The sequence below is a fragment of the Daphnia magna genome, linkage group LG2 (assembly GCF_020631705.1).
Source record: "Daphnia magna isolate NIES linkage group LG2, ASM2063170v1.1, whole genome shotgun sequence".
NCBI classification, from domain to species: domain Eukaryota; kingdom Metazoa; phylum Arthropoda; class Branchiopoda; order Diplostraca; family Daphniidae; genus Daphnia; species Daphnia magna.
The window spans coordinates 8003973-8030332 of NC_059183.1; the positions used below are offsets into that span (position 1 = coordinate 8003973).

Here is a 26360-nt window from a genome sequence, read left to right on the forward strand (position 1 = left end):
CTTTGTTCTATACTGCTGTATTCAATTTCTTTTTGTTTTGTTTATTTCTATTGTCTGATGCTGAAGCTTTACATTGGATACAAGAGAATATCCAAGAATTCGGCGGAGATCCGGCACGTGTCACTCTAGTCGGATTTGGTGCAGGTGCTGCGTGTGTTCACTTCCTAATGACGTCACCTGCCGTCGTGAATGGTAACAAGTGTTGTTTTGTTTTTTTATTTTTTTGTTTGAAAATCGTCTTTGTTCCAATACAGTCAAGGGACATCGTATACTAGGAATAAGGCCAACATCAAATTAAACTATGGAAAATAACATTTTTCCCTCTTTTTTTGCACGAGGCGGATAGTCGGAATCGTTTTCTCTTTTTTCATTCTCTTTGAAGAAACATTATGGAGTCTGAGATTGGCACCTAAGAATTCGAATTCTAATTTTCTCGGGAGCTTTTGTGGGGCGGAGAAGCAAAGAAAGAGCAAAAAAACCCAACTATTATTGGAAGAAGAAAGAGAAAAAAAAAGCGCTGCGGAGATCAAGAAACGTCATTTCTTGTTGACTTCACGCTGCTTGACGCCCGGCAGCTTTTCGCCACGCGTTCATAATTGGTTTTTTTTTCTCGCTTAAAAAAAAAAAAAAAGGACGTAGAACTGATGTAAACTATAGGACTATGTATAGGCACAGGAGGGCGGGCCGCAGACGCCAGGCCTCTTATTCCGCCCGCTCGCTTGATTTCCCCCTGCGCTCCTCATTACTTAAGCGGAAAGTGATATAGAGAGCAGGGAAGTGGTGGCGGTGAGACCTTATATAGATATACACAACAAGAAATCGAATAGCAGAGACAGCCCTTTTTTCGAAGAATTTTACTTTTTTTTTACCCTCAATTGTCTCCCTTCCATTTCAATCAAAAGCCACGCGCCATTCTTTTCTGTAGGCAGCGCAAAGAAAAGACGAAGGGAAAAAGAGGGAATCTATTCCAAGGTCTATATAGTTCAGTTAATAAAAGCAACGCTTCGTCGACACGTTTCAAAGGAATAAAGCTCATCATCTCTTTTCTCTTGCCTGCGCGTAGAGATGGCGTTTGACTCTAGGGGGAAAGGCCGGGGAAAGGGTCTTAATTGGTGTCGCTTCAAAATGTTTTATGCAAACTTTTGTTAAAGCCTACATATCATCGCTATTCAGAGAAAAACACCACGTAAATTAGCTGATGGGCTTACGCAATCTGATATTACATAATAAATATTAAAGACAAAAATGAGAAACCCTTAAGTATCTAAATTCTTCGGCAACTTTCGATCTGTTGGGCACAACTTGAGGAAAATGAAACTCATTTCACCATTGAGGAATAGAGCGGAGTTCAGCTTTCTCCGAATCTGAATACTTTGAAAGAGAGCTAAGGTGTTTTGCATCGATAAAAATGTTTAGGATCTTCTTTCGTTTCATCCTTCTTGTGTTTGCTATCCTCGAAAAAAGAAAAGCTGTTGTGTTAGCTCGAGAGACTCTTTCGCTGCGTACCGGTAGCCAATACGAGCCATCTGGTTCAACAAAAGAAAGGGAATAGACTTTATTATATGTACACAAGCTGTGACACTGCCGCTTTATTTTGCGGCTTCTTTTTTAAACTGGAATAGTAGCGCAAACAACGGTTTTGTTGGCACCATATCGATCCCCGTCTAACGTCTTTACTATGCCGTGCGAATGGCAGCCTTTGAATCTTCTTTATAATTTTATCCTGAAGAATCAGCATAAACATGTCCCACATCGTTGAGTATTAGCTTGCATTAATATGCACTCGAGGAGATGCTTTAAAGAGTAGCTCAAAAAATATTTCTGGAAGCAGCTTTAAATTCTTGTTGATGTGAGAAGAGCTTGTTTGCTGTGTTTGCTTAGAGTAAAATGCTTTCAATTAAAGACTGTTGAACTAAAAAATATTCATGAAAAATACTAAATTGGCATAAAAAAAAATTAAATATGGATCCATCTTCAAAACATTTCCCCCCTTCCCCAAGTAGGCTATACATTGTCAAAGGAGTTTGTTTTTGAATACATTAAACCAATGCAAAAGGAACCAAGGTTTTCAGAGAAGTTCAAAAAGAATGTGCGACCATAAAATTCAAACATTATACAACCGACTAAAATGAATAACTGAGACTAGCCATGATTAAGCACTTCATATATGTTGTATTGATTGAGTTTTTATAAATGGTAAGAGCCCCGACTGCAATGTGAGATGCCCGGGTACGATTCCCATCATATGGTCTAATATTTTCCTTTAAAATGTTACTCCTGTACAGGTTTAATGGGTATATGATTGATCATTCCGCGGGAAGTTCATGGAAACCACTATACTTATAGGCGGGAACTTTCATTTAGTCTACTTACAAATAGGTTTAATTGAAGAAATCCTTTTTTAATGGCAAAAAGAAATTCTTTACAAACATCAGAAACTATAAGTCTCTGTCTGTATTTCCTATACAGTCATTTCCTATATCAGCTCATATTAGTTCTACATTTTTAAAAGGCTGTTTTTCAGTGATCTCTCATTTCCTAAATGTATATATAGCACCATGTTGTAATTACCGGAGTAGGCTATATTTCAATTCGAAAATTCGACTCATATACTTTACGTAATACAAGTCTAGAAAGAGAAGGTAGAAATATTTGCAACGTACAAAAGTGTGTTAAGAGAGTCACTGCTAGGGTAATACCTTTTGAGTTTCTCGTAAATAATTTTTTAAAAAAGATGCAAAAATAGAATACTTTTATCCTCTTTTATCCGAGCTATATAGTCTCGCTGTTGAGATTCTTAAGAGCTGAAAGGATATATATGCAATCTGGCCACGACTTTGTTATTCATTTTATTCGATTCTTGGAATCAGAATCGAAGCTAGAGTGCTGGCGTTGGATGGAATTGGTCGCTGTTCTATTCTGTTTCAGCCCGAATCCAAACACACAAACAGAATCAGCAAAAAAACGTGCTAACCTAATTTGAAAAGTTTTCTTTCCCTTTTCTTTTAAATACAACATGGAAGCTTTGACGAATCGATCTCCATCAAGACACGTGGTACAAACCATATCCTTTGTGACTATATAAAGAGCCAACCTCAATCCTCTCTCTTTGCACTTTGTACTGTCTGGGTTTCGTATTGATTGCTGCTTCCACCACCGTTTGGCATTCGCCGTCAGAATACACATCCGAAGCGATTCTTTATTTATACCAACCGATCGGAGGAGCGAGCTAATAGCCGCAGATCATCCTTCTATAGACATAGCAAAGAGCAATGCGGCAGAGACTGATGGTCATTCACGGACGTTCTTCGCTCACGTTATTTTTAGGTAAGTTTCTAAAAAGCAGCTGCAAAAAGACGAGCTTCAGCACGACTTTTCGCTTCCAAGAAAAACGAAGCCTTGGACGGCAAACACGCCGATCAATCTGTAACCATAGCCGCACGTCTTATTTCACGTGGCAAAAACGGATAAATACCTTATATAAATATTCCTATGCCTCCGAGTAAAAACACGTTTGAATTAAAAAAAAATAATAATAATAGTAATAATAATAAAAAGAAAGGAGAAAGAAAACGAAAACAAATGGCTTTTCCTATACTTCTTTGAATGAGCCATATACAAACAATAATGTTCCCTGCGTACATCTACTGTATATAGACTTGAAATAATCCTAGCTGACGCAACCCGTACAGCATTCGGGAACAAAGCGTCCTCACAAATAAGGCAGTGGAATAACAAAAGAAAGAGGGCGACCAAAGTTCCGTGTGATGTACGGGGTGTTCATTACTACTCTTCAAGGCATTTCCCGCGGTTGACTTGACGCCTCCTGTGATTTAGGCGCTGCCGGATATTCCCTTCTCATCTTACCCTAGCCTTTGACAATCTATGTTTGTACTGTACGTTCCACTGTATGGGGCTGTGCGTGTTGGCTTAAGCGCAAAGACTATACCCAGTAGCGCCTCTAAGACGTTTGTCTTATCTACGTGCGTGCCAGTGCACCCCACCGCCCGTTTCCGCATCGCACACACAGGATGTTATGTAGTTTATTCCATCTGAACGAAGGAGGGATGCGTAAATCCATAGAAGAGATCAGCAGGCCGTATACGGTTGGCGATGGTTAACCGATGCGAACAAGACGAGAAGAACTATAGCTGGCCCTAATAAAAATGTAGGCCCCATACTGTGTTCTTAATATCCATTTATCGTCCTGTTCTGCTGGTGCCTGAAAAAGAAAGAAAAAGAAAAATTCCTGCTTGACTGTGTGGAGGTAGCGCTGCTGATACGTTCATTGTGAATTCTGACTGCGAAACCAGCGTCCGTTTTTTTTTTTTTTTGTTCCTTTCTTTTTGTAGCCAACTTTTAATAGGATTATTGATGCTCTGTAATATAGACTTCGTCGTGGAATCACGGATAGCTCTATTTTTCTTTTTTACTTGAGATGAAAAAGTTGCCCAACTGCAGCTCATCTTCGTAACTTTATTTTTGTGAACTGTGCGCACCCGTATAAGGCTAACACATATAGACTATCTTAATGCGGACAACTCATTTGCTGCCCGTCTCCATTGCTTATCAATTGTTCCCCACATACTTCTATCTTTTTATCGGTACCGTCAAAATTAATAAGTTCGTTCTTGTCTTTCTTTCTTTCTTTCTTTCTTGTTTTATTCATTGATTTTCATTGATTCTTTTTTAAAAGGTTTATTTCACCGTGGTGTTATGATGTCCGGTTCGGCTTTAGCTTCCTGGTCTTTGGTAAACGACGCCAACGATGTGGCACTTCAAGTGGCTCAAGCGGCCGACTGCGTCCACTTGGTGGGCGACCGTAGCGATTCCGAGACGATCCTCAATTGCATGCGTGACGCCCCATTGGAGAGGATTGAACAGGCGGCTGCAAAAGTGGGACGGCCGGCCACTTTCCGTCGATTTCGCACCACATTCGGACCGAGTATCGACGGCGTTGTCATCCGCGGTCAACATCTTTCGTCGCCCTCGTCATCATCGTCCGGCCCCAGAAAGCGAAGTGAAGATGGTCGACCAACCTACGATTGTTTGTTTGGTGTTTCCGGATTCGAATCCACTTTCCAGCTTTCAGAATTGGCTAGCGAACAAGGACTGGACGGTGTGGAACGCGATTTGCTGCTCCGGGCATTCGTTGCCGACACTTACCGTTACCACCAGACGGAAATCTTCTTGACACTCGTCAACGAATATACGGACTGGGAACGGACGACCCAGCATCCCGTTAGCATCCGCGAATCGACGGTGGAGGCGTTAAGCGATGGCCAGTTTGTAGCTCCGGCTATCCTCTTAGGTGACACGCTCACTTCGCCGGATAGAAACAGCTATTTCTACGTCATCGATCCAGCCGTTACTCAGGTGATTGTCTTCTTTTTGTAAATTTGTTTGTTTTGTTTTATTTACATTCCTCTCGGAAGAACGGATCAAGAAATGGCAAAAGAATTTTAGTTTTTATTGCTCTAAGTACCTCAAGTTTATTACTGTCGTCGAAAAACGGGAGTAAAATAAAATGAGGCGTGACAGGAGGTTTGCAGTTTCATAGTCTACGCTTTAAATATTAAAAAAAAAAAATTATTATTTCATTTTAATGGTTCGATTCTGTTCGGGATGAGCCAGTTTTTGGTACACTTGCATAAACCCTTTATGGATCGAAGGGCCAATGGTACAAGGCGCTATGGGAAATTGAAAAATTTGGCCATGACGTTCGTTCTTATTGCCAATATTTCGCTTCTACGATGTTTAGTATATCGTCATGCAGCTCATGTTTATGTATATTATTATTTTTCACTTTTTTTTTTCGATTCGAATGCATTCAGCCAAGTAACGGCAAGTCATTTTTAGCGAAATATTGGCCACGATATCAAACGCACCATTTTGGAAAAAAAAAAGCGATAAAAAGAGCATCGCCCGTAAAAGGGAAGACCGTCTTTTTATGATGTCATTTATGACGACATAAGACCGCAACTTATCAGAATTGAACTGTCTCAATTAGCAAAGTTATTCGTAAAGTCGGGATCTGCGAGTCTGAAGTATATACGAAGAGAAAAGGTTCAAAGTAAAACGGGTAACCGATGAATGAAACCCAATTCCCTCCCAGTTCCATCTCGTATGGGAAAAAAAACTACAGACATCGCCAGCAATGCAAACTTGGCACTTCAATAGTCAACGCTCTCCCCTCCAAAAATAGAATCTTTTTTTTTTTTTCCTTCTTCTTTCTACAGCGCGTAGCCTGTCAAACTAACTGGTTTTCTCTGCGTGTGTGCGCAAACTGAACGCTGTTGTAATGGTACGAATAATGAACCGAGGGACCGACTGAAGAGCCTGGTCGTCTAGCAGCGAAGCCACACAGTCTATATAGCAACTTTAATGGTAGCCAAACTTGAAACGAGCCGGTTGTATTTGCCTGCGTAGAAGTCGTCGTGGATGTCGCCATCTGTTCTTTAGCCTTCAGCTGTACGGGTGTATACAGAGTTCATGCAAATTCAAGTTTGTCCTTTTTTTTTTTTTAATTCTTATACTGTTAGTCTTTTTTTTTTTTTGAGTTCAGCGTGACGTCAAAGACAAATGTTATGTAATAGTCAAGTATGGCGTGCCCATTACGAAAGTATAGGCACTTTGCGGATGCCGGATGGACACCTCTTTCCTCTGTGCTGAAAAATGAGGTCTAACTAATGCGCTTTATTTTTGTTCGTTTATACGAGTTTCATTATACCTGATGGTAGCTCAGGTCTGGGTCGTTATAAAAACGAATAGACTGCGAATAGAACGTAGTAAAAAAATGCACTGTGCTATAACTAGACGTCGGTATTGAAATAAAGCGCAACATTCGAGAGCCAATTTTCGCAGAGCGACCTAACCCAGGTCATTAGTAAGTTATGGCCGCCATTGACGACCTCTAAAGTACTGTACACGCTTAGCTCTTTTATTATTCTCGTTTCCTGCCTCTCGGACGATAATACGAGCACCGTAAGTTCATCACTGCTTAACTGCTGTGCGAATGTACGAACGTTGGTGATGCTCAATAAATGTTGGAAACGTCGAATAGAATAACTAAATTTATACAGACGCAAACGCACACGAAAAGGCTATAATGGCTTGTCAGCGATAGCCGGATTACACGTTGACGTTGTGCAATTAAAAATAAAAAGTTATACTCCTTTGAAATGAGACGATAAAAAGAAAGGAGATCAAAGTTTCTGGCGAGCACCACAGCGAAATGAAACAAAACATATAAGTCTATCGGGGTTTTTAACTCTTTGGCTTTTTCCCCATTTTTTGTTTTTGTTTCGTATTTGCGATTGTAATAATAACATCTGATGTGTTTTATTGATGATTTTTTACAGAGACCGCAAGCTGTTCACGGCTTTGAATTGTCGCTAGTGTTCGGATCGGCCTTATTGACGACCAATGGATTATTTACTTCGGCGGGAGGCTACTCACAGCAACAGCCATACAACCGTAATTACTCCAGTAAGCAGGATGCCTCCTATTCGGAAGCCATCATGACTCTGTTCGCCAACTTTGCTCGTTCCGGGTAAGTCTTGCGTTCCATTTCAGCTATACAACTACATAAATGTAAATGATAAACACAAACATTTGATTAAGAAAAAAAAATAAGGAAGATGGTTTCAAGGGGCAGCGAAAGCAATAGATCTATATTGACGTCGAGAATGCATTAGCTCTGTTCAATGTACGTATATATATAAGGTTTAATAGGCTACATGTTCATACAGGCAATATTGCTTCTATTGTGACCGGAATTACACTTCTTGACTTGTTGTCATCCATCAAATCGCTGAGAAATGGGGAATCTTTCGTTTCAATGCCTCCAAGTTGTGATTCTTTCGCCACCGCACAACACGGATTACAACAGTGTCGTAGTAACAATGCTTGCTGTAGTTGAAGGGAAGAAGAATATAAGCCTAGACACGTATTAAACGTCCAGCGACGTGCTAAGGATATAAGAAGGGAAAAAAAATAAAAATTGTCAGTCAGAAATCGATAAGATGAGACGCAATAACGATGATATTTCACAGCTAGCGTCACTGTTTCATCCTGTCGTGCAGCAAGCGAATGACACCTTCAACGTTTCTGGGTGATCACAAAAGGACGATATGAGTCTTCTTTTCCATGATGGCGACCTAATGCGGAAAAAAAAAGAAGTTCAATTATTGAAAGGGAGTCACGCAGAAGGCTAAACAATTTTCTGATTAAAATGTGCTAATTCCATACGAAGGCATGCTTAAAAGTATACCCGATCAAAGAATTCATGTGATATAGACATGTTTTGTACTTGCTCCGATTGCAGTGTCCAACGTCACGTCCAACTTGCCGCTTGATGGCCGTCCTATACTTTTAAGTTGAACGGTTGCCTAGCAACTGTTTTTACGACTTACGAGTACCGAGAATCGGGTCGAAATTTGTGCTTACACTCAAGTAAGATCTAAGTGTTGGCATACTGATAATACTGGGGCTCTGTACAGTCAACTTTCCACTATGAAAATCACACCGATGCGCATGATTGCAAAGTTTTGCTCGTGACAGGCAGCAGCTAAGCAACGAAAGTTTGAAAACAGCTTTGGAAAGTGCTGATGTGCCAATAAGAAAAACTCTTGTCAAAATGCATGGTTAGCGCTTTGATCTATCGAACATTTTATTCTTTAGTTATTAGCTATGCGTCCTCCTTTCTTGACGTGCATTGGACCAATAAGCAATAACGAACGAACTTCACGATCTTTTGTCAAATGCCATGTCCTTGTTTGTCCGCAGGAATCCGAACGAGCCGCAAGACGAAAAACTTCGACTCTCCAAAGAACGCAATCGTTTCAAGAGCGTCGTTTGGGAGCCATACGACAAGAAACAGAGAAAATACATGGAAATAGGTATTTTGGTTTCCCATGCACTGGTTGTTTTTACTTTTCACATCAGGACGGCGGGCTACGCCATTTAGTCGCATTGATTTAAGCAGGTTATGTTACATGTTACGAGAGATATTTTCGAAAGTTTAGGTCAATTGACATCAGCAATGCAATTATATTCAAATTAGCCGTTTTGCCCGTGTCAGCTGTTGCTCGCTGTTAAACTTCAATTTAGACCTGATGGCTCTCTGGTTCGATACTACCAGCAGGCAGAATTCAATCTTTAACTTAACTGAAAAAGATTGCATAACATCATCCTTACAGTTTTCGACCATAATGATATAATTGAATTTGCATTTCTATTTAACAGGACCAAAACCGAAAATGAAAAGTCAATTTCGGGCTCACCGTATGGCTGTGCTACTGCAATTGCTACCCGAACTGCAGCGAACGGGCCAACATGACGTTATGCAGGGTCACGGAATTCTGACACCCGAAGGATTGGAAACAGCCGGAACCGGATCTGCTCTGTCTCTTCCGGCATGGGTCAACGGCTCTTACGTCGACGTCACTAAAGAACGGACTGCCGGAACAAAAGAAGTCACTTGCGTAATCCCGCAACCCCACACTCCGACCGCTTCACCATCGACTTCAAATGCCACGACCACAGTTAACAACAGCTCGTCATTACAGACAACTCAGAACGGAAATTCTGGTTCCGTTTCAATGACCGGTGATTCAACTGTCTATTCAACGGCCCTAAGCGTCACAATAGGTAAACATTCCATTCCTTCCTTTACGTTAAAATAATTGAACCGAGTTCTAAACGTCACAATTGCACAACAGCCATTGGTTGCTCGCTGCTCATCCTCAACGTGCTCACGTTCGCCGGCCTCTACTATCGGAGAGATCGTCGACGACAGCAGCAACTGGCCCAGCATCAGTCCGGCGCTAACGTGCAACGTTCTGTCAGTGATGTATCTCACAGCATGCTGACTTCCGTCAATGGAAGTATCATGCGGAGTCACACTCCGGGCGAGACCGACTGCGAAACGCTTTTCCTGCAGACACCACCTTCGTCTTGCAATGGTTCGGGAACGATTTTAAAGTCAGGCAGCGGAGCAATAGGCATCGCTCCGGGTGGAACGGCTGGTGTGGGTACCCTGCAGCGTCAGCGGTGCTGTGATTACGTCACGATCACGTCGCCCTCGGCGGAAATGAGCGGACAAGTACCAGATAGAACTATACTCGACGTCCGATACGACCTTTCTAGTCCCATTCCACCCGATAAAGATTTCCTCTAAAAGGCATTTTAAATTGCGTTCTGTATCCATGGATTGTTGGAATTTATTTACACTCATTTTTTTATGTCATTAAAAAAAAAATTATGATATATATTATTGTACTCCATTTATATACATACACATGTATTTCGTATGCGGTCAGATGTATCCCCGGTTGATCTTTTCCCATGTGCCACTATTGCAACGGGTGTTTTGGAGGCTATATATGATATATAGTATGTATGCGTACGCTTGTGTAACAAGCATTTCTCTGTGTGTACAACACATTCCGTCTGTATTTAGTTTGTAACAATAGTCTCGAAAAAAAAAAAATATTTGCACGCTGCGTGTACATACGTGTTTCGTTACTATCCTTTCTTCAAAGCACACGCCCATCCGTTCATCCTTGTTTACCCCATTTGGGTGTCAAATGTTAACCGAAATTGAGGTGCGCTAACATCGTGCGATTGCCTGTACTTTTATTCGCTTGCAAGGATTCACAAAGCTGAGATGAATACACTTGCATTGCGAATGCGAAAAGGTTTCGAACGTTCTTTTGCTTCTGTGCAGACCACCATTTTTAAAGGGATTTCGGCCAATGGAGATGGACCGAGACAATTTGATATCGTATAGATTGGGGTGTGGCTATAAAAGACTAAAGGGACAATTCCGTCCAACAATATATGGCGAAATGTCACAAGCGATGGCAAGATATAGCTGATGGACATGGAAGAGTAAGTTTTAATTCTGATACAATTTCAAAAGCATATAGCCGCTACGCAGAAGAAAAGACTTGAATTTTCAATTTTTTGTTTTTACTTATTTTACTCGTCCCTCTTATCCTTCTGTTCTTATAGATATCCTCACGTTTTTATAGTAAAAAATTTGCAGCTTTTTCGGTTCTTTTTCCTACGTGAATTTCGTTTGAAATTATCAGCATCTCTGCGCCAACACTGTGTGCGTCAAAATATGTAAAAGATTTTGAAAAAATTCGGTTTTTATTGTCTAAATAAAAGCGCTTCTAGATGCCGTGTTTCAATGTAGGATCCAAGTGAGTTTTGAGTGTTTTCAAGCACTGTATTGATTTCTTTCCGACTATACGCGGAAACACCGCGCTTTTGGAAAGACAAAACAGCCGAGTGAAAAGTTTTCTTTTGACTCGCTGCGGAGGTGCTATCCGTTCCATCTTCGTTTAGTAAAAGAAAGAAAATTCTGAGCCTACAATGTCTCAACTGCATAAAGGAAAAGGTTAACACAAAAAAGATATGTAAAAATCCCTAGTCAAAGAGTCTGTTCATCCACAGCTTAAAAAGTGCCTTTCCTCCTCTAACAAAGACGTACGCAACGTCAAGTCACGGCGCGCGTTTGCTGGGGTTATGGAATACATTTGGTGCCAGCAACCGTCCTGAATGAAACATATACATCCGTATTCACTAATGTTTCCAAGGTGACTGTGCCCTCTCCTTTCTCTTCTCCGACCGTGGCAGCACTTCTTATGAAAATGCACGTGCGTCTTTTCCCTTTTTCTCACTGCGAGGGAGTTCGCCGTAAATTTATACACCAATAATCTTCAAAAGGATAAAAGAAAGACGAACATTTACGCTGATTCACGCAGACAGTTTTCTCCAACAAATGAGTGCATGTTCCAGACAGACTTTGGCATCAGCCATCAATGCGTTTCAGAGAGGAAAAGGTTAGGCCAATCTGCTGGTCTCCATGGTGGGACCAGTTTCGAAATAGGATTAGACGATCGTCGCTAGCTATTCAGCTATACGTATCTGCACTAGAGACTAGATAGAGTGAATCAGCTGGTTTTCTAAAGGGTTTACGTGTATATAGAAAAGGAAGCGACCGAAAATTGTTCTTTTTTTTTCCCCTCTCTCTTTTGTATATAGTCCCATCTTCAAGAGTTGGGATCGATTTGAGGCCTAGAATCCAATCGAAAGAAGAATGGAGTCGCGGTTAATCGAGCACTCCACTGGCACTCGAACACAAAAGCAATTGAGAGTTTATGCGTGTGCTGAGAAGAAAAAAAACGTTCACTAGAGCCCTTAATTGCATTTTTCTTTTCGTGAAAAGTCAAGAAGAGATGTTCAAAAAAATGTACCGAATTTCAAACATCCCAAATCTTACTATGGCGCGATTTGAAATTGATTTAGAAGAAAGGAAAAGACACGAACATTCGTGCGGTGGGCTCAAATACGTTTCGAGCATTTTTCTATTTATAGCGAAAATTCTTTAGATGCGTACGAGATGCTATTCAGGTGTGAACCACTTGTGTTGTGTGTAGACTCTGATTGGGGTGACTTTTCTTTTACACATAGGAGTGCAAGATGCTGTCGATATTTTGCGTGCAATTGACGTACTATCAATTATAGCGGAGTGTTCTAACTGCCAAAGAAGCATCCGAATCTGTAACACAAGTCTGTGTGTCGACGCCACCACAGAATGGAGCTGTGACATGCATTCATTTACAATTCTCTATATTGAATAGGTATTCCACCAGACCGGAATGGGTTTAGGCTACGGTTGGTTCGATATGTTTGCTTTCAATTAGAGCTGATAGTAATACAACGTCAAATACGCGTCGGGGAAAGGTTCTACTCGGCTTTTTCTGTCTTTAACCCTAGTGGCATTATAGAGAATCCTCTTGTTTGAGATCATGGTGGAACCGAGCGTTTCTGCGAGCCTACTTCAACGAGAATCGATGCACAAAGAGCCAACTAAAGAGCGGGATTATAAGCTTCGAGCTGTATACAAGCTCGAGATGAAAGTAAAATCAAGTTCATTTGCTAAAACAACTGTCTTCGAACAGCATCATAACAAAGTGGGGTGAAACAATAGAGACATCTCTCTTATTATCCCATGTCTGCAGGAAAGTGTGTAATATTGGCAAGTAATATGCAATAGACGATGATGATCCCTCACATTTGCATGCTAAGTATGTGATGTAGTGAATGACCACAAGAGCAAACCGCTTTAAGTTGACAAATGTTGGGTGGAATAGAAACATGTGAAGGATTGGCCTCTCCATTCATCACCTTTTTTTTTCAATTCAAAATTACTTTTGGTCAGCAAAGTTAATGCAATTTTTTCCCACTCTAATGATTCCAGCCCAACTGTGGAAGATGTAACTGCACATGTTTTGAAAAAAAACCAAAAAAAAACAACACACTGCCTTTAACTCCTGATTTCTTTATTTTCAAACGTGTTAATAAATAACACCATCAGGAAATGCGCTTAATTGCTATTACATTAGTCTAGCATAATTATATAGCAGAGTGGCGCAGCGGAAGCGTGCTGGGCCCATAACCCAGAGGTCCGTGGATCGAAACCACGCTCTGCTAATGTTACTTTCTTGTTAAAAAACATTTGTCATCAGACTAACGGGACGTTTGTTGAATTAAATGTATTGCGTAAAATAGTTTCAATGCCGATTTCCATCATTTTAGAGAAAATAAACATGCACGAGCTGTAATTACTGTTCGAACATGAGCTTGGGAAACCGTACAGTTTTCCGTGATAATAGGATTTTCTTTTACTGGGATGCGATCTCCAGCGTTTAGTTAGTAAAGCGTACATCTTAGCACGTATAAGCTATCCAATACTTCTGCAACAGTTTATTTACCTACCGACTTCTGAGTAGCTTGTAAAGTTCAGAAACTGAGAAGACCAAAAGTTTTTTTTTTACGAAGAGTGTCTGACCAATATGTGAGTAACAAAAATCTGTCAGAAAAAAAAATCCTATTCAAGGAAACGGATCAATTGTGCTGTTAGTTTACACCTATGTAGTTGTATATGGCAACCTTTTAGTTAGTTAATCACGCATCTTCCAACCATCAACTCGGGTATACAAAGGACATGTTCGCCACGTAGTTTATCAATCGGATTATTCTCTCCTCAAGGCTATACTAGTTAAAAATGCACTTGCTTCTGTAGTTAATAATGTATGTATAAGCGGCTTGTCTCTCTATATGCCCATCTCTTATGTAGGGGTCCAACTATTTTGTTATGCTCCGAGGAGCATGAAATCCCACAGTAGAATATTTTTATTTTTATATTTTTTCCGATGCCAAGCAACTTATTATTACGCAGAATCATAGCAACAATCTCTCTGTACGTGAACTCCTTATGGAAAACACAAAATGTAAAAGTATAGTCAATTCTAGGTAGCTGGAGGGCGGAAGGTCTACGGCAATTCGTGCTTCGGTCGTGCCCAATCAGTTAAACATCCTTCGTTATACATCCCATAACTGCATCCTGCTTTTTAAAAAATTGTTAGTTCATGTTGGTTGACCAGGGATCTACTGAATCAAAAACTCGAGCTTTTGCCCACAAGTAACACGACTGATGTGGCTCATAACCAAGGGTGAATTCTTTTTAGCAGCGGTTGATCAAAAACTTTTTTGATAATAGATAATAAGCTAGTGGTATCTTGACATAAAAAAAAAAGGAAGAAAAAATGAAAGTAATAGAAATAAATTTTGAAGTTATCTTTGAAATTCGCCTGAAACCTCTAACCTCCTCGCTAACCTCTTCTGGTCTCCAAAATCACCTAGATGCGGGGAGAAAGATAGAAAAGAAAATACCGACACGAGTGGCAATTCAACTCTGATGTGTGCGGCTATTTGGTATGGAAATTTATCATTTCTAGACATTCCTAGCTGATGTAAAAGCCTGAATAAAAACTCGAACTGTATTTCTTCAAGTACGGTCGTGCGTGCTTCGAACAAGGAGTTATACGAACGGCGGTAGGTGTAGATAAAAGAAGAATGTAAAACAAGTTCGAACAAACGTCTCAAAATTCAAAGAGAGTTTGCGCAAGTTTGTCCATCCCATATAACTGCCGTCGAAACTATCCCTTGATAACGTTGATGTTGTTGGTAATTATGACGGTGAAACTCGAGCCAATGTTTGTATGTCACGTGAAACCTAATAAACCAACCGATGAAATTATGTAATTATTTACCAGCTTGTGGAAATATTTACTACCATTTGAACCACATAGAAACGACACGGGTCAATTGTGTGTTTTAAAAATATATATAATATTTGGACAAGAACTTTTGGAGATTTCTTAGGAGGTTTGAAATAAAGGACATTCTCAAATGGTTGGGCCAGTTTCTCCGGTCCACTTTCAGCGGCGAAATATTTGTCACAGTTGATACCCTTCTGTCATCTGCTGGTCAAATAATTGACTAGCTGTGGCTTACTAAAAGAGAAGCTTTAAAAAATATATATCCACATCGAATATCTATTTTTTTAAGTAAAACATTTGTGAATCGAGTTTTTAGCTTAGAAATTTAAGCTATCCTTTTTCTAATTACAATGCCAAATGTAAAGACATTTGTTTTGAATTTTCACAATTCGAAAATAGTTTCTCAAAATAGTCAGTCAAGCGTATTTACAACGAAGTGGCAACACCGACAAATGGTGGGAGAGAAAGCATAAGTTGTCCAAGTCACTGATCAGTGTGAACTAGTGTTATCGGCCCTTTCAACCCGTAGTACGGTCGTTTTGCAGGATTCACTTTGCATAGGTACATAAGCAACTTTATTGTTATCTTTACTTTGCAGTTCTTGGTTTATTATGTTCTTCTTCTGAAATCCGAGTTCGCAAAAACGTGTTGATCCAGTTTGGACTCCTCATTTTCCCCTGTAAGATTTGGAAACGCGATATTTAATCAACAGTGAGGAGTGTTTAGTCTGCCAGTTTTCTTTTCTGATATGAAGTTGTCAATAGTGCATCAGTTTCTGTTTTTGGTTGTCCACATTTAGGTGGAAGGGCTGTCTACAGTCTTAGATGCTCATGTCCGCCTGTTGTATTCTTAATCTATCGACAGAGCATTGCTAACATTACAGATGCTGAATGTAATGGAAGTGTCCCCAGCCATTTCTCTAACAGGAGCTGATAGCCAAGCTTAAATCTAGTGTCATATTGCCTTTCGTGGAAGTTTGCCTTTATGCTGCTATGAGCTCATTTGAGATAGTGTTATCAAGTCTCATTTAATCACCGTATGGCTTTTAAAAGGCCATTTTTATTTGCTTGACTTGCCAACAATGTTATTTTTGTCTTACACCCATTTGGTATGGCTCATTCTCACACAAAAGTCAATGTGGCCCTTTGCTCCTGCTGAAAACTCTTGAACCATATGTCCATGACAGATACGTGTTTCCGTTCTACGCATAGGTTACGCACGCCATTTCTGTCTTGCTGTCAGGCAACAGACAAATTGATAAGCTGACATCCGGTATTAACATTCCTTATGTCCTTTTATAATTTTATATCTTTTTCCCACAAAAAATACTTTTATTGTTTACGTATCTATATAGCTCGCGAGGCAGCTCCAGTAAGATTTTACGAAGGGCAATGAGTGATGATTTCCACCTTTGTGTTGACGTCTATTATCCCCGAGCGAAAAGTGACCTGAGCCTTTAACGGAAAGTGGAATACCAGAGGTTCGTTGAACCCCCTCAGGCTTGCTCGCTGTAAAACGTGCGATTTCTCCTATATAGTTGAGATCAAACGGACTGAAAGAGGGCAAAGAGAGGGATGGAAATGGGTATAGAGAGAAGAAAAAAGGAAGTGACGAATCATCATTTCCGGTTGTGGTCGTCTGAAGAAAAGGGGGCCTAGCCGACATTTGGTGGTTTGCCGCTTCACTTGAGCGTTTCACGTTCCTCTAGACGTCTATTGTGGTACGGGTAATTTTATGATGTGATGTAAGGCGATCCAGAGGCTTATTGTTCGTCCCAATATTACTATCCTCTTGTTGGAAGCCCGTTCAATCTGGCCTCAATAGAGCTCCTTAACGGACATGCTGAAGATGTCCAACCCTTCTCCCTCCCCCTTTCCCCTCCCCCTTTTCGAGTCAAAATCCTGTTTCATAAATCCATAGTAATAAGAACTCGTATATACAACCTCGAGAGGCAAAATCCGAAATCCCCGCATCTTTTTTTTTTCCTTCTAAATATTACTAGTTACTCAAGCGTAGCGTCCGCTCAATCCATTAGGACTTACCGGAAAAGCAAAAAAAATGACAGCATTTTCGTAAGTTAATTACACGGGCTGCTTACGTATATTGCTCGCGAACGAGTGGTTCCACTCTATTTGTGATGAAGGTTCAAAGTGCAACTGTCCTGCTCTAATTTGCTTTTTGACGCCGATGACAGAATCTGAGAACGGAATCAAGTCCTCAGTCTCGTTGGTACTTGTTTCCTTTCGTCAGGAAGACGCTCGTTATACGTTCCATTGGACACGCTCACACTTTACGCTAACTTTGCGCCGCGAAATCAACAAGGTCTTCCTCGTTTTGCTCCGTCTTTGATATACAGTCGATCCGGATAAGAATATGCTAAAAAATAATAATAGTTGCATTGTGTATCAAAGCTATTTCTGGTTGAACTGTCAGCAGTATTGACTTTTCAATGCAACTCTTCTGTCTCACCGTATTGATCTTCTTTAACGTCAGGCCCGTCCTTGTCTTTTTTTTTATCTCGCCCTCCCCTTCTTTCTGCCTTTATTCGCCCCCCTCTCTATTTCTCTGCTTTCCTTGTTCATACCTACCTAATCAATTTCTGAGCACCTGTTTGCTGCTTTTTTTTTCTCCTTTTTTTTTTACATACTAGGATTTCATTTGGGGGGTTGCCAAGCACGGCGTAAAGGTGGCATGGATTCTTGTCTCTCCTCCGATATTAAATTACATAGAAAATCGATTAATGTTCTTACTGCAGAGCTTGAAATCGTGTTCGAAAACAGTTATCAAGTATGTTTTCGTTCTTATAGATAGAAGCTTAACATGATTTTTTCTCTTCCCGTTTAAGTTTTGATTCCCGCTTTTCCGCTTCTGGTTCGTTACCGGAAGATAGTGAATGACCTCCCACAAATATCTTATGGCAATCGATATCGAAGCTACCATTAAGCATGGGCTAGCAATCGTTCTGTTATATTTGTACTGGATCTGAAGCGTGTAGTTTGGGGACGACCGTTTTCTTTTGGTTTGGATAGCCGTTTATTTCGAAGACGGGGTTTCAACTTCCGCGACCAAGCGTCCATCGACGTGCTTCCTCTTTCTGTTTTCGCGCCTCAATAGAAGCTGCCCGGTTTATTTCACTCGCGACGTCCGCCCAGTGTTTTCCATTCTTGGCAACCACTCCCGGTTTGAACATTTGTTTGGGTCTTGCTCTTGGAAGGCGAGCGGACGCTGATAGAACGAAAGGGAAGCCAAAACATTGAACTACTGAAATACGACGACTGCTCAGCGGCCCAAAGCGGAACAAAACACTTCGAGATGATTTCACTTGAATGATTCATGCGACTCGTGTAATCATAACTTTACTGCGCGTACTATTCAACATTTTTTTAAACATTCGCTCAAGTTAAGTGCGCGTCCGTATCCGGTAGACTTTCCCTCTCGTCCTTGACCTTTGAACATAGACAGTTAAAACCGTGTGACTCTTGTATTCTTTTGACACTTTTCTTAAAGTCTATTTTCTTTTCTTTTTTTTTTTTTTCACCATCTTTCCTGTCGGACCTTCCGGATCGATAGATCAGACTGTCGTTCAAGGATCCCGATCCTGATCCTGCTGTTCATTTTTGTTACATCGGTAATTGGCTGCCAACGTAATGCCTTCCCGTTTCCTCTTCTGCTTTCATGATAAATTCCTTTCCATCTTGGAATTGGGAAATTCCTTTTCAAAAGGTCATTCTATTCCAGCTAGTTTACTGGCAGATTTTGGAAAATGATCCTAGTTAATGAAAATTGATACGGCAGTCTTAGAATCTTACCACTTCTCCGTTCTCGTCCGACTGGCTTCTGGGAATTTTGGCGTCGCTAGGTTATTTAGTTTTGGAGAAGGTGCGTCAGCCATCGTCGATCAAGTTGTGAGGACGGCAACGCCGACGAAGCGGAACTAATACTGTCGTTGGAGAAGAATATACGGTGCCTAAAAAACAATTCATACCGAACACACACAAATATCAATGGCTTGAAAGCCTTAGTTTCATATTTCAATATCCTTCTTCCGAATACCATGTCGGATGTTAAACTTCTGACGACCAGAGGTTTTTTTTACTAGTCGTATTTGGGCGACACGACCAACTCCGTTTGGTCGTGCTAGTAGGTAATGAGGCGCGCATTGTTTGTCTTCTGCTTTCACGTTCGCCACTTCAGCTCGTGTTCGGCAGGCTTGTTAGAATTTCTAAGATTCGTTGAATGGAAACCTCGGAGCATGTGTGTTGTCGAGGAAAAGTTGTTTCGTAGGAAAAAATCCACTTGAGACTGGGGGCATGTTTCTTAGTGCAGCGCCGATTTTCTCCCCAACGCGTTCCCAATCTCCATAGAACTTGAACCGGGAGTTGTGTTACATGCATCGCGGACGCAGCCTTCGTCTTTTCTGGTGAATCAATATAATGCTATTGAAATAATGGCCAAGAAATTTTGTTTTGTTTTGTTGAACATATGTTTACTTGCTAACATTCTATTTTATTTATTTTATTGGTGTACACATACTATTGATAAGTTTAAAATTCTTTGCTCGTATGCTTTATGGTTTTACTCATGGATATTGCCCGATCAAATTCCATTTATAGTTTTTGAATATTTTACAACCTGGATGTATTATTCTAGTACCATCTGCGTCTAGTAGCTAAAAGCTTTTCCTTTGTTTCCGATACGCTATTGCCTCTTCTTTCTCTTTAAATCCCGAAAAAGAGAAGAGGATTAATGGTAAAGAAATAAGGGGACGTTAGGCGGCGCAGACTCGAAACGCGTTGCAGTTGTCGTGTCAAGTGGATCCGACAGTGTTGGATGTGAGTTCACGCCGAGAACTCTGTTTTCTGGTTGTCTCCCGCGATATCCTACGACCTTGTAGAGCTTAACAAGTTGTTTTGAAGGAAAAAGAAAAACACTAATCTTGTTCCGTTCTTTTTTTCTCTTCCTGGGTGCTGCTACGCGTTTCTTCAGTGTTCCGGTTGCCACCCTCTTACCGGATTTCAGTTCCCTCAAACCGGCAGCTCAGCAGACACTTCCAGTTTCACCAGCGATTGTGTTTTTGTTGTTGTTCTTCTTCTCTTTTAGCTATTTGTTCGTTTCTTTTGTTTTGGGTTCAGTTTTATTTTATTTTATTTGGGTGTGCGTGTGTCCGCGTATTGTGTGTTTTGACTTTTAACCTCGCTGGACCACACATGACACACTCCGGACACGATGGACGATAGCGGCAAACGGCTTGGAACACGGCAAGTATTTTTTTTTTTTCTTTCTTTTTAAATTTAGATATTGATCTGCGTTTAATTGAAAAGGGGATATCATAGTTGGGGTGCAGCTAGACGATATGTTGTGCTGCTTCCAACATATAATGACTTTGTAAATACCTCCGTCTCTGAGGAGGAATTGCTCTTTATGCCATTATCGTTTTTCAATTGACATGACGAGGGAGGGACGAATTTTTTTTTTGTGCTCAACTCATTCGATTACGGCTTTTCCATCTAAATAACAAATTCTATTAATAAACGATATCGCAAGGAAAGAAAAACAAAAAAAAAATTCTGTGAAAATGTCTCGGATGTTTTTAAGTGGCACACTTACGACCCCAGTACATTCTATTGCCGTTGAATGTAAACGGCACTTGTCAGGCCGTTTTTGTAGAAAGATTGATTCTTTACAATTGAATTGTTGTGAAATGTCAGGCCGAGCTGGTTTGATTGGATTTAGATATATTCCATCGAAAACAGGTTGGTTCTTTGTTCGAAGCAAGGCGTCCTCGTAGTCCAAAGCATATACGAATTGAATATTTAAGTACCTTTGCGTGATTCTATCCTTCTCTTTGGCGGTGACGTACTTAACCGTATACTTTGTTCTTATTTAATCTTATTTTCTGTATTATTCTCATTTTGATAGGGTATTCAAGAAGAGCTCCCCGAACGGCAAGGTATGAACTCCAACTTTTCTACTTTATGTAAAATGACAAATTCATCAACTGGTTAACTAAGTTACTTTGCCAGCAACAACAAAAAAAACAAAAAAAAAAGCAAAAATAGAGAAATACCTTTTGCGTCTTTGTTCAGTATTAACTTTCTCAGCTAGAGCTTCTTTGAACTTCTGACAGCATTCTTGGTCTTACCGGCTTTATTGCGTGTTTACCTCGTCTCGTTGTTTGGCGACAAAACTCCAGTATTGATTTTGTATCATCTTTCTTTTATTTCATTTTTTTTTTTTTTTTTTTTCATTTTTTCCAGATCACGGTGTACTTGGGGAAACGGGATTTCGTCGACCATGTTAGCCACGTGGAACCGATAGGTCAGTTTCATGTACCTGATTTTGCTTCCGGCCAGTAGTAATTAAACAAACCAAAAACATCTTCTTTTTTCCCACCGTAAAACTCAGTACTATTCTGAACATTCATCAAGCATTTCGTTTGCCGACGTAAACAGCTCTATAGAATACTTTGTTTTGATTTATTATTGTTTATCATGACATTTTGTGTTAGAGATGATATTTCTAAATGGAATGCAGACAGGGCCGCATTCACGTCTCTCATTTTGTTTGGTTAAATGTGTTCTTGGCTCGATGAGATTCCGCTTCCTCGAACCGGCCCAACCCACTCTTTGTTATTTCGAAAGTGGAACGATTCGCAGGATCTGTTTTCTCAGCAAATAAACAATATCTTGGGTAGCGGGCGTTGCATTGATTTTTCACGTCTACTGTTTTTAACGTCCACGTTTTCTTTTTATTTCTAGATGGCGTTGTACTAGTGGATGCGGATTACATCAAAGATCGTAAAGTCTTTGGCCACGTCTTAGCCGCCTTCCGCTATGGACGCGAAGATTTGGACGTTCTCGGACTTACATTCCGCAAAGACCTGTACCTGGCTTCATCACAAATCTTCCCACACGAGCCGACCAATAAGCGCCCACCAACCAGGTTGCAGGTACACATTCAAAACTTGATCCATTTTCGTTTCTAGTTTTTAGTTTTGCTGTAGTGCGTATCGCATTTGGTCGACCGCAGGGCCGGTTTCCCTCCAGCGAAATAAGAATGGAAGAATCCAATATCTTTAACAAATTCCTTTGCCTTTCCATATCGTTGAAGCCAATTACGTCCCATCTATGACCGCTATTTGGGCTGGAACGAAGCCAAAAAACTTGTTAGGTTTTTCCCTCCTTTTCTTCGCCTTGTTCTTACCATTGATCCGCAAAAGCACGTTTTCTCTGAAATTCAGTGACCCAACGCCCAGCTTCCCTGCCGAGTAGACTCACGACTGCCGCTTATCGATCGTTTTGTGTTTGGGTGTCCGAATCATCGTCAGTCAACTGAGCGAGATTTCAGGGGCAACGTGAACTGTCATTTAAGATTCATTAAGATGTTGTTAGTTGTTGGACAAGCATACTTGGTCCGACATGAACTTTCTATTCGCAATTGCTTCGCTTGACAGCCAGGGTTGTCGTGTTAAACGAAAATCTGTTCGATAAATGAAACAAGAAATGGCGTTATCAATCGCCTTTGCATTTGCCATTAACAGTTTCCTAATCGGATCTCGGAGCAGTTCAGTTGATGTTGCCCCAACTTGTCGAAGTGGTGCGGATTGCAACCCATTTAGAGTTTCTTATAATCACTCGATTCGCTTCCATGTGAACGCTTAAATAACATGATTTTAATAGACATGTTTTTCTCTTTCAGGAGCGATTGCTCAAAAAGCTTGGACCCAATGCTTATCCGTTTTTCTTTGAACTGCCGCCCCACTGCCCAGCGTCTGTCACCTTGCAGCCAGCGCCCGGCGACATGGGCAAACCGTGCGGAGTCGACTACGAACTCAAATGCTTTGTCGGTGAAACACACGAGGACAAACCACACAAAAGGTTCGTTGAAAAAAACAACAAACCGAAAGCGCTCATCGGCCTAGATATTGTGATATTATGTATTTATCAACGTACATATATGTTCATCTAATCGTTTTTCTTGTTCTATGTTTCGATGACAGAAACTCTGTCCGATTGGCTATCCGGAAGATCATGTATGCTCCCAGTAAACAGGGCGAACAGCCGTCAGTGGAAGTGAGCAAAGAGTTCATGATGAGTCCCAACAAGTTGCACCTTGAAGCCTCTCTTGATAAAGAGCTGTACTACCATGGCGAAACTGTCGCTGTCAACGTTCACATACAAAACAATTCAAACAAAAGTGTCAAGAAAGTGAAAGTATCTGGTGAGTCATCGTTCTCCTAAACATATTTGCTTTTCTTTAGCCATTTCTGTGTCGTGTCGCGGGACATGTAAACCTATTGCCGAAAAATGATACCATTATCCTTAACAATATGCCGGTCGGCTGGACGAATTGATGAACCTAATAAGAAAAAGGAACTTGGTTGCAAATCTTAATGAAGATGTTGCTTGTCAGTGGACGTGCAACGTGTTGCCTTCTTTGCCATCCGCTCCCCCGTGCTAACGCTGGCCCACCCACTTCTCTCGTCTGCGATTCTTAGGCTATAGCGTATTGATTTTTTTTTCTTTCCTCCTTTTGTCTAGTTCGCCAGTTTGCAGATATATGCCTTTTCTCTACGGCGCAGTACAAATGCACGGTTGCCGAGCTGGAGAGCGAGTAAGTCCCATCTCTTTCTTTCTTTATTTAATTTTGTTTTTTTTTCTCTATTTCCTGTTGAAGAGCAGAAAGGAAGTTTTTTTCCATCTTTTGTTTCCGCTTTGTGGTTTTATTAGAAATGTAATTGGCCCCAAGATGATGGTGTGAGGATTGGATGATGGGCTTTAAAAAAAGCCTTGCGTAACGAATCAATGTATTACATCGAAAATAATTTTCCATTGTTATTCTTGCTTGTTATTGCAGGGAGAGTTGCCCCGTGGGACCTGGCTTTACTCTTTCTAAAATCTACTACCTTACGCCCCTCTTAGCCAACAATAAGGACAAACGGGGACTGGCGCTGGATGGACAACTAAAGCATGAAGACACCAACCTGGCTTCCTCTACCATGTCAGTACAAAAAACCATTTTTTTCTCGTTAGCCAAAGATTAGGTGTTGTTGTCTCGATCGATTTCATATCGTTTTTCTCATTACAGTTTGACAGAACCTGTGCAAAAAGAAAATCTTGGCATCATCGTGCAGTACAAAGTGAAAGTTAAGCTCTGCCTGGGAGCTTTGGGCGGGTAAATTTCTAATGACAAACATTTTCCGATTGATTCAGCTGATTGGTTTTATTTCGTTGACGTCATTTCAGGGATTTGGTCGCTGAGCTGCCGTTCATTTTAATGCATTCGAAACCACCAGAAGATAGCCCCCCACTAAGTCGCCCTCCAACAGCCGTGGCGAGTCCCAAAAAAGATCCAGATGATGGCGTGGCTGTTGATACCAACCTCATCCAACTTGACGCGTAAATGTTTTCACTTTTATTTAGGTTTCTTATAAAGAAGAGGTCATTTTCTATTTGTCTGATGTACAACATGCAGCCAGAAGCTATCGATTATGTATTGAAAATTAACATTTATTTTTATTTGCAATTTTCAGTGAAGTGACGGCTTGCAATCCGGAACAGGACGATGACATTGTTTTCGAGGATTTTGCCCGACTGAGACTAAAAGGGGAAACGGAAGCATGAGTATGTGCTTATGGTGTTTTAATGCAATTGACAGCCAAAGCCATGCTGATATTTACATAAAAAGGTAAACGGATAGTGGAGGTTGGCGCTTGACTTTTCGCTCATCTTAAGATATTTTTTTCCTCTTATTTTCATCTTTTAAATCCTGATTGTATTTTTGGAGGTATGGGTGGGTGGGGGGGTTATCACCTCTTTTTGCTGACTTGAGATTCCTATTATAGAAAACAAACCGCTTTAAAATCAAGCCTCTGATTTTTCTGGATTCATTCCCGCTTTTCTTTTATCACATCTGACATTTCGGTAGTGTCATAGATTATGCTGTAGTTGTATCCATTGCCGCACCGGTCAAAATTGATCTTGCCAACGGGGCATGTCATCAGTGTGAAATGAAATTTATGTTAGGCTGCAAATCGCGCCCCGTTTCCCTATCTTACCTCTTTCGTTTCCAGATTGCACTCCTTTGATATTTTAATTTAAAAAAGAAAGATTGTCATCAGCAGCAGGGTATGCTTTGGATTTTACAGACTATCCGAGTCATTGGACAATTGAGGACTGTAAAGTCACGCAACACATTTGAACTGATGCGTCTGTTTCAGCGTCCCAAGAGCAAATCGCTTGCTTTTCTGTATTGAACTGCGCTATTCAATGTTTCGCAATTATGTACCTATAATTATTTAAAAAAACGTAAAAGAAAAAAAAAAGAAAATCGATTGGGGACAAAACAGGATCAAACCACAATTACGTGGTAAGGCATGCTTTAAAGGAGGAAATGTCCGGGAAGTTTTTGTAATTGCTTTTTCAACCCCTTTTTATTCGTATCACCGAAAATTTCATGGGTGAAGATACTAGAGATCAGATTTGCGGGAGGAAACGGTAACAAACTAGAAGAGCGTACGTGCAATGCAAAACCGTGCATTGACATGAATGCTCCTCAATCTCTTTCGTAGTCGATGGTTTCTAAAGGTCTGACCGGACACTTCCTGTTTATTTTTTTTTCGTTGTTTGTTTTTTGTCACCTTTTTGTAAACCATCCAATGATCCGATTTGTTTTATCTGATTACTGCTGAGGTTGCCAATTCTCGAGTCCTCCCACAGACAACAGTATCCGAATCAACCAAACCGAACACTTGACTGTATCGATGTTTCTATCCTCGATTTTCTTTTCGTATTTGTATTTTTTATCATGATGACTGTGTCTGTAAAAATAAAAAAATCTTGTGGTGAATAAAATTCGCCTTATTTATGTTTGGCTACTGAATATCGTTCTTTCATAATTGCAGCAATCTCGCACGTATAGACTTCTTGGGTTAATCATAAGCCTGTGTCCAAAGTTTCCCGATAGGGATTGTATCAAAAGTCATTTTCCTCATCATTTCATCTCAACCGACCCACGTTTTTGCCTTCCTACTTTTGTCAAAAATCTGCGAAAACGACATTTCAGGAAATTCGACAAAAGCATACGGCATAATCGAAATTGAACGTTGATTTCCATTAACGGTTGGTTTTCTCGTCAAACCACCTGTTAAAAAAAAAAAAAAAAATAAGTGCTGCCCTTTTTTAAACTTTTTTTTATTTTTATTTGTCTGATTCCAAGTGTTTG

The 26360-nt window shown here is 40.5% G+C and overlaps 2 protein-coding genes across 5 annotated transcripts in view; both read left to right on the plus strand.

Moving 5' to 3' along the window:
* Positions 1–10699, plus strand: part of LOC116917753 (neuroligin-4, X-linked) — a 36200-nt gene extending 25501 nt beyond the window's left edge. The window contains exons 5-10 of the mRNA XM_045170365.1: positions 67–192; positions 4697–5376; positions 7362–7552; positions 8788–8900; positions 9247–9651; positions 9723–10699. Of these exons, the coding sequence (XP_045026300.1) occupies positions 67–192; positions 4697–5376; positions 7362–7552; positions 8788–8900; positions 9247–9651; positions 9723–10180 (1973 nt within the window). The 3' untranslated portion in view covers positions 10181–10699. The remainder of the gene's footprint in view (positions 1–66; positions 193–4696; positions 5377–7361; positions 7553–8787; positions 8901–9246; positions 9652–9722) is intronic.
* A 4865-nt stretch (positions 10700–15564) lies between these two features.
* LOC116917817 (beta-arrestin-2) lies at positions 15565–26003 on the plus strand. 4 transcript variants are annotated; one of them, XM_032923410.2, is made up of 12 exons: positions 15565–15698; positions 20124–20395; positions 21057–21087; positions 21395–21455; positions 21896–22086; positions 22836–23014; positions 23137–23357; positions 23678–23750; positions 23991–24137; positions 24225–24311; positions 24383–24535; positions 24670–26003. In XM_032923410.2, the coding sequence occupies exons 2-12, from the start codon at positions 20364–20366 to the stop codon at positions 24758–24760; spliced, it is 1266 nt and encodes a 421-aa protein (XP_032779301.1). In that variant the 5' UTR covers positions 15565–15698; positions 20124–20363; the 3' UTR covers positions 24761–26003. The 4 variants fall into 4 exon arrangements, with proteins under 4 accessions (XP_032779301.1, XP_032779302.1, XP_045026301.1 ...); XM_032923411.2 differs by having other exon boundaries at positions 23994–24137; XM_045170366.1 differs by lacking the exon at positions 15565–15698 and adding an exon at positions 18745–18765.
* Positions 26004–26360: the final 357 nt, after the last annotated feature.

Coding starts and splice junctions, on each gene's coding strand:
- LOC116917817 (XM_032923410.2), top strand. CDS start 20,364: ATGGACGATAGCGGCAAACGGCTTGGAACACG. Junction 23,015..23,136: donor GAGGACAAACCACACAAAAG/GTTCGTTGAAAA, acceptor TTTCGATGACAG/AAACTCTGTCCGATTGGCTA. Junction 24,536..24,669: donor AACCTCATCCAACTTGACGC/GTAAATGTTTTC, acceptor TGCAATTTTCAG/TGAAGTGACGGCTTGCAATC.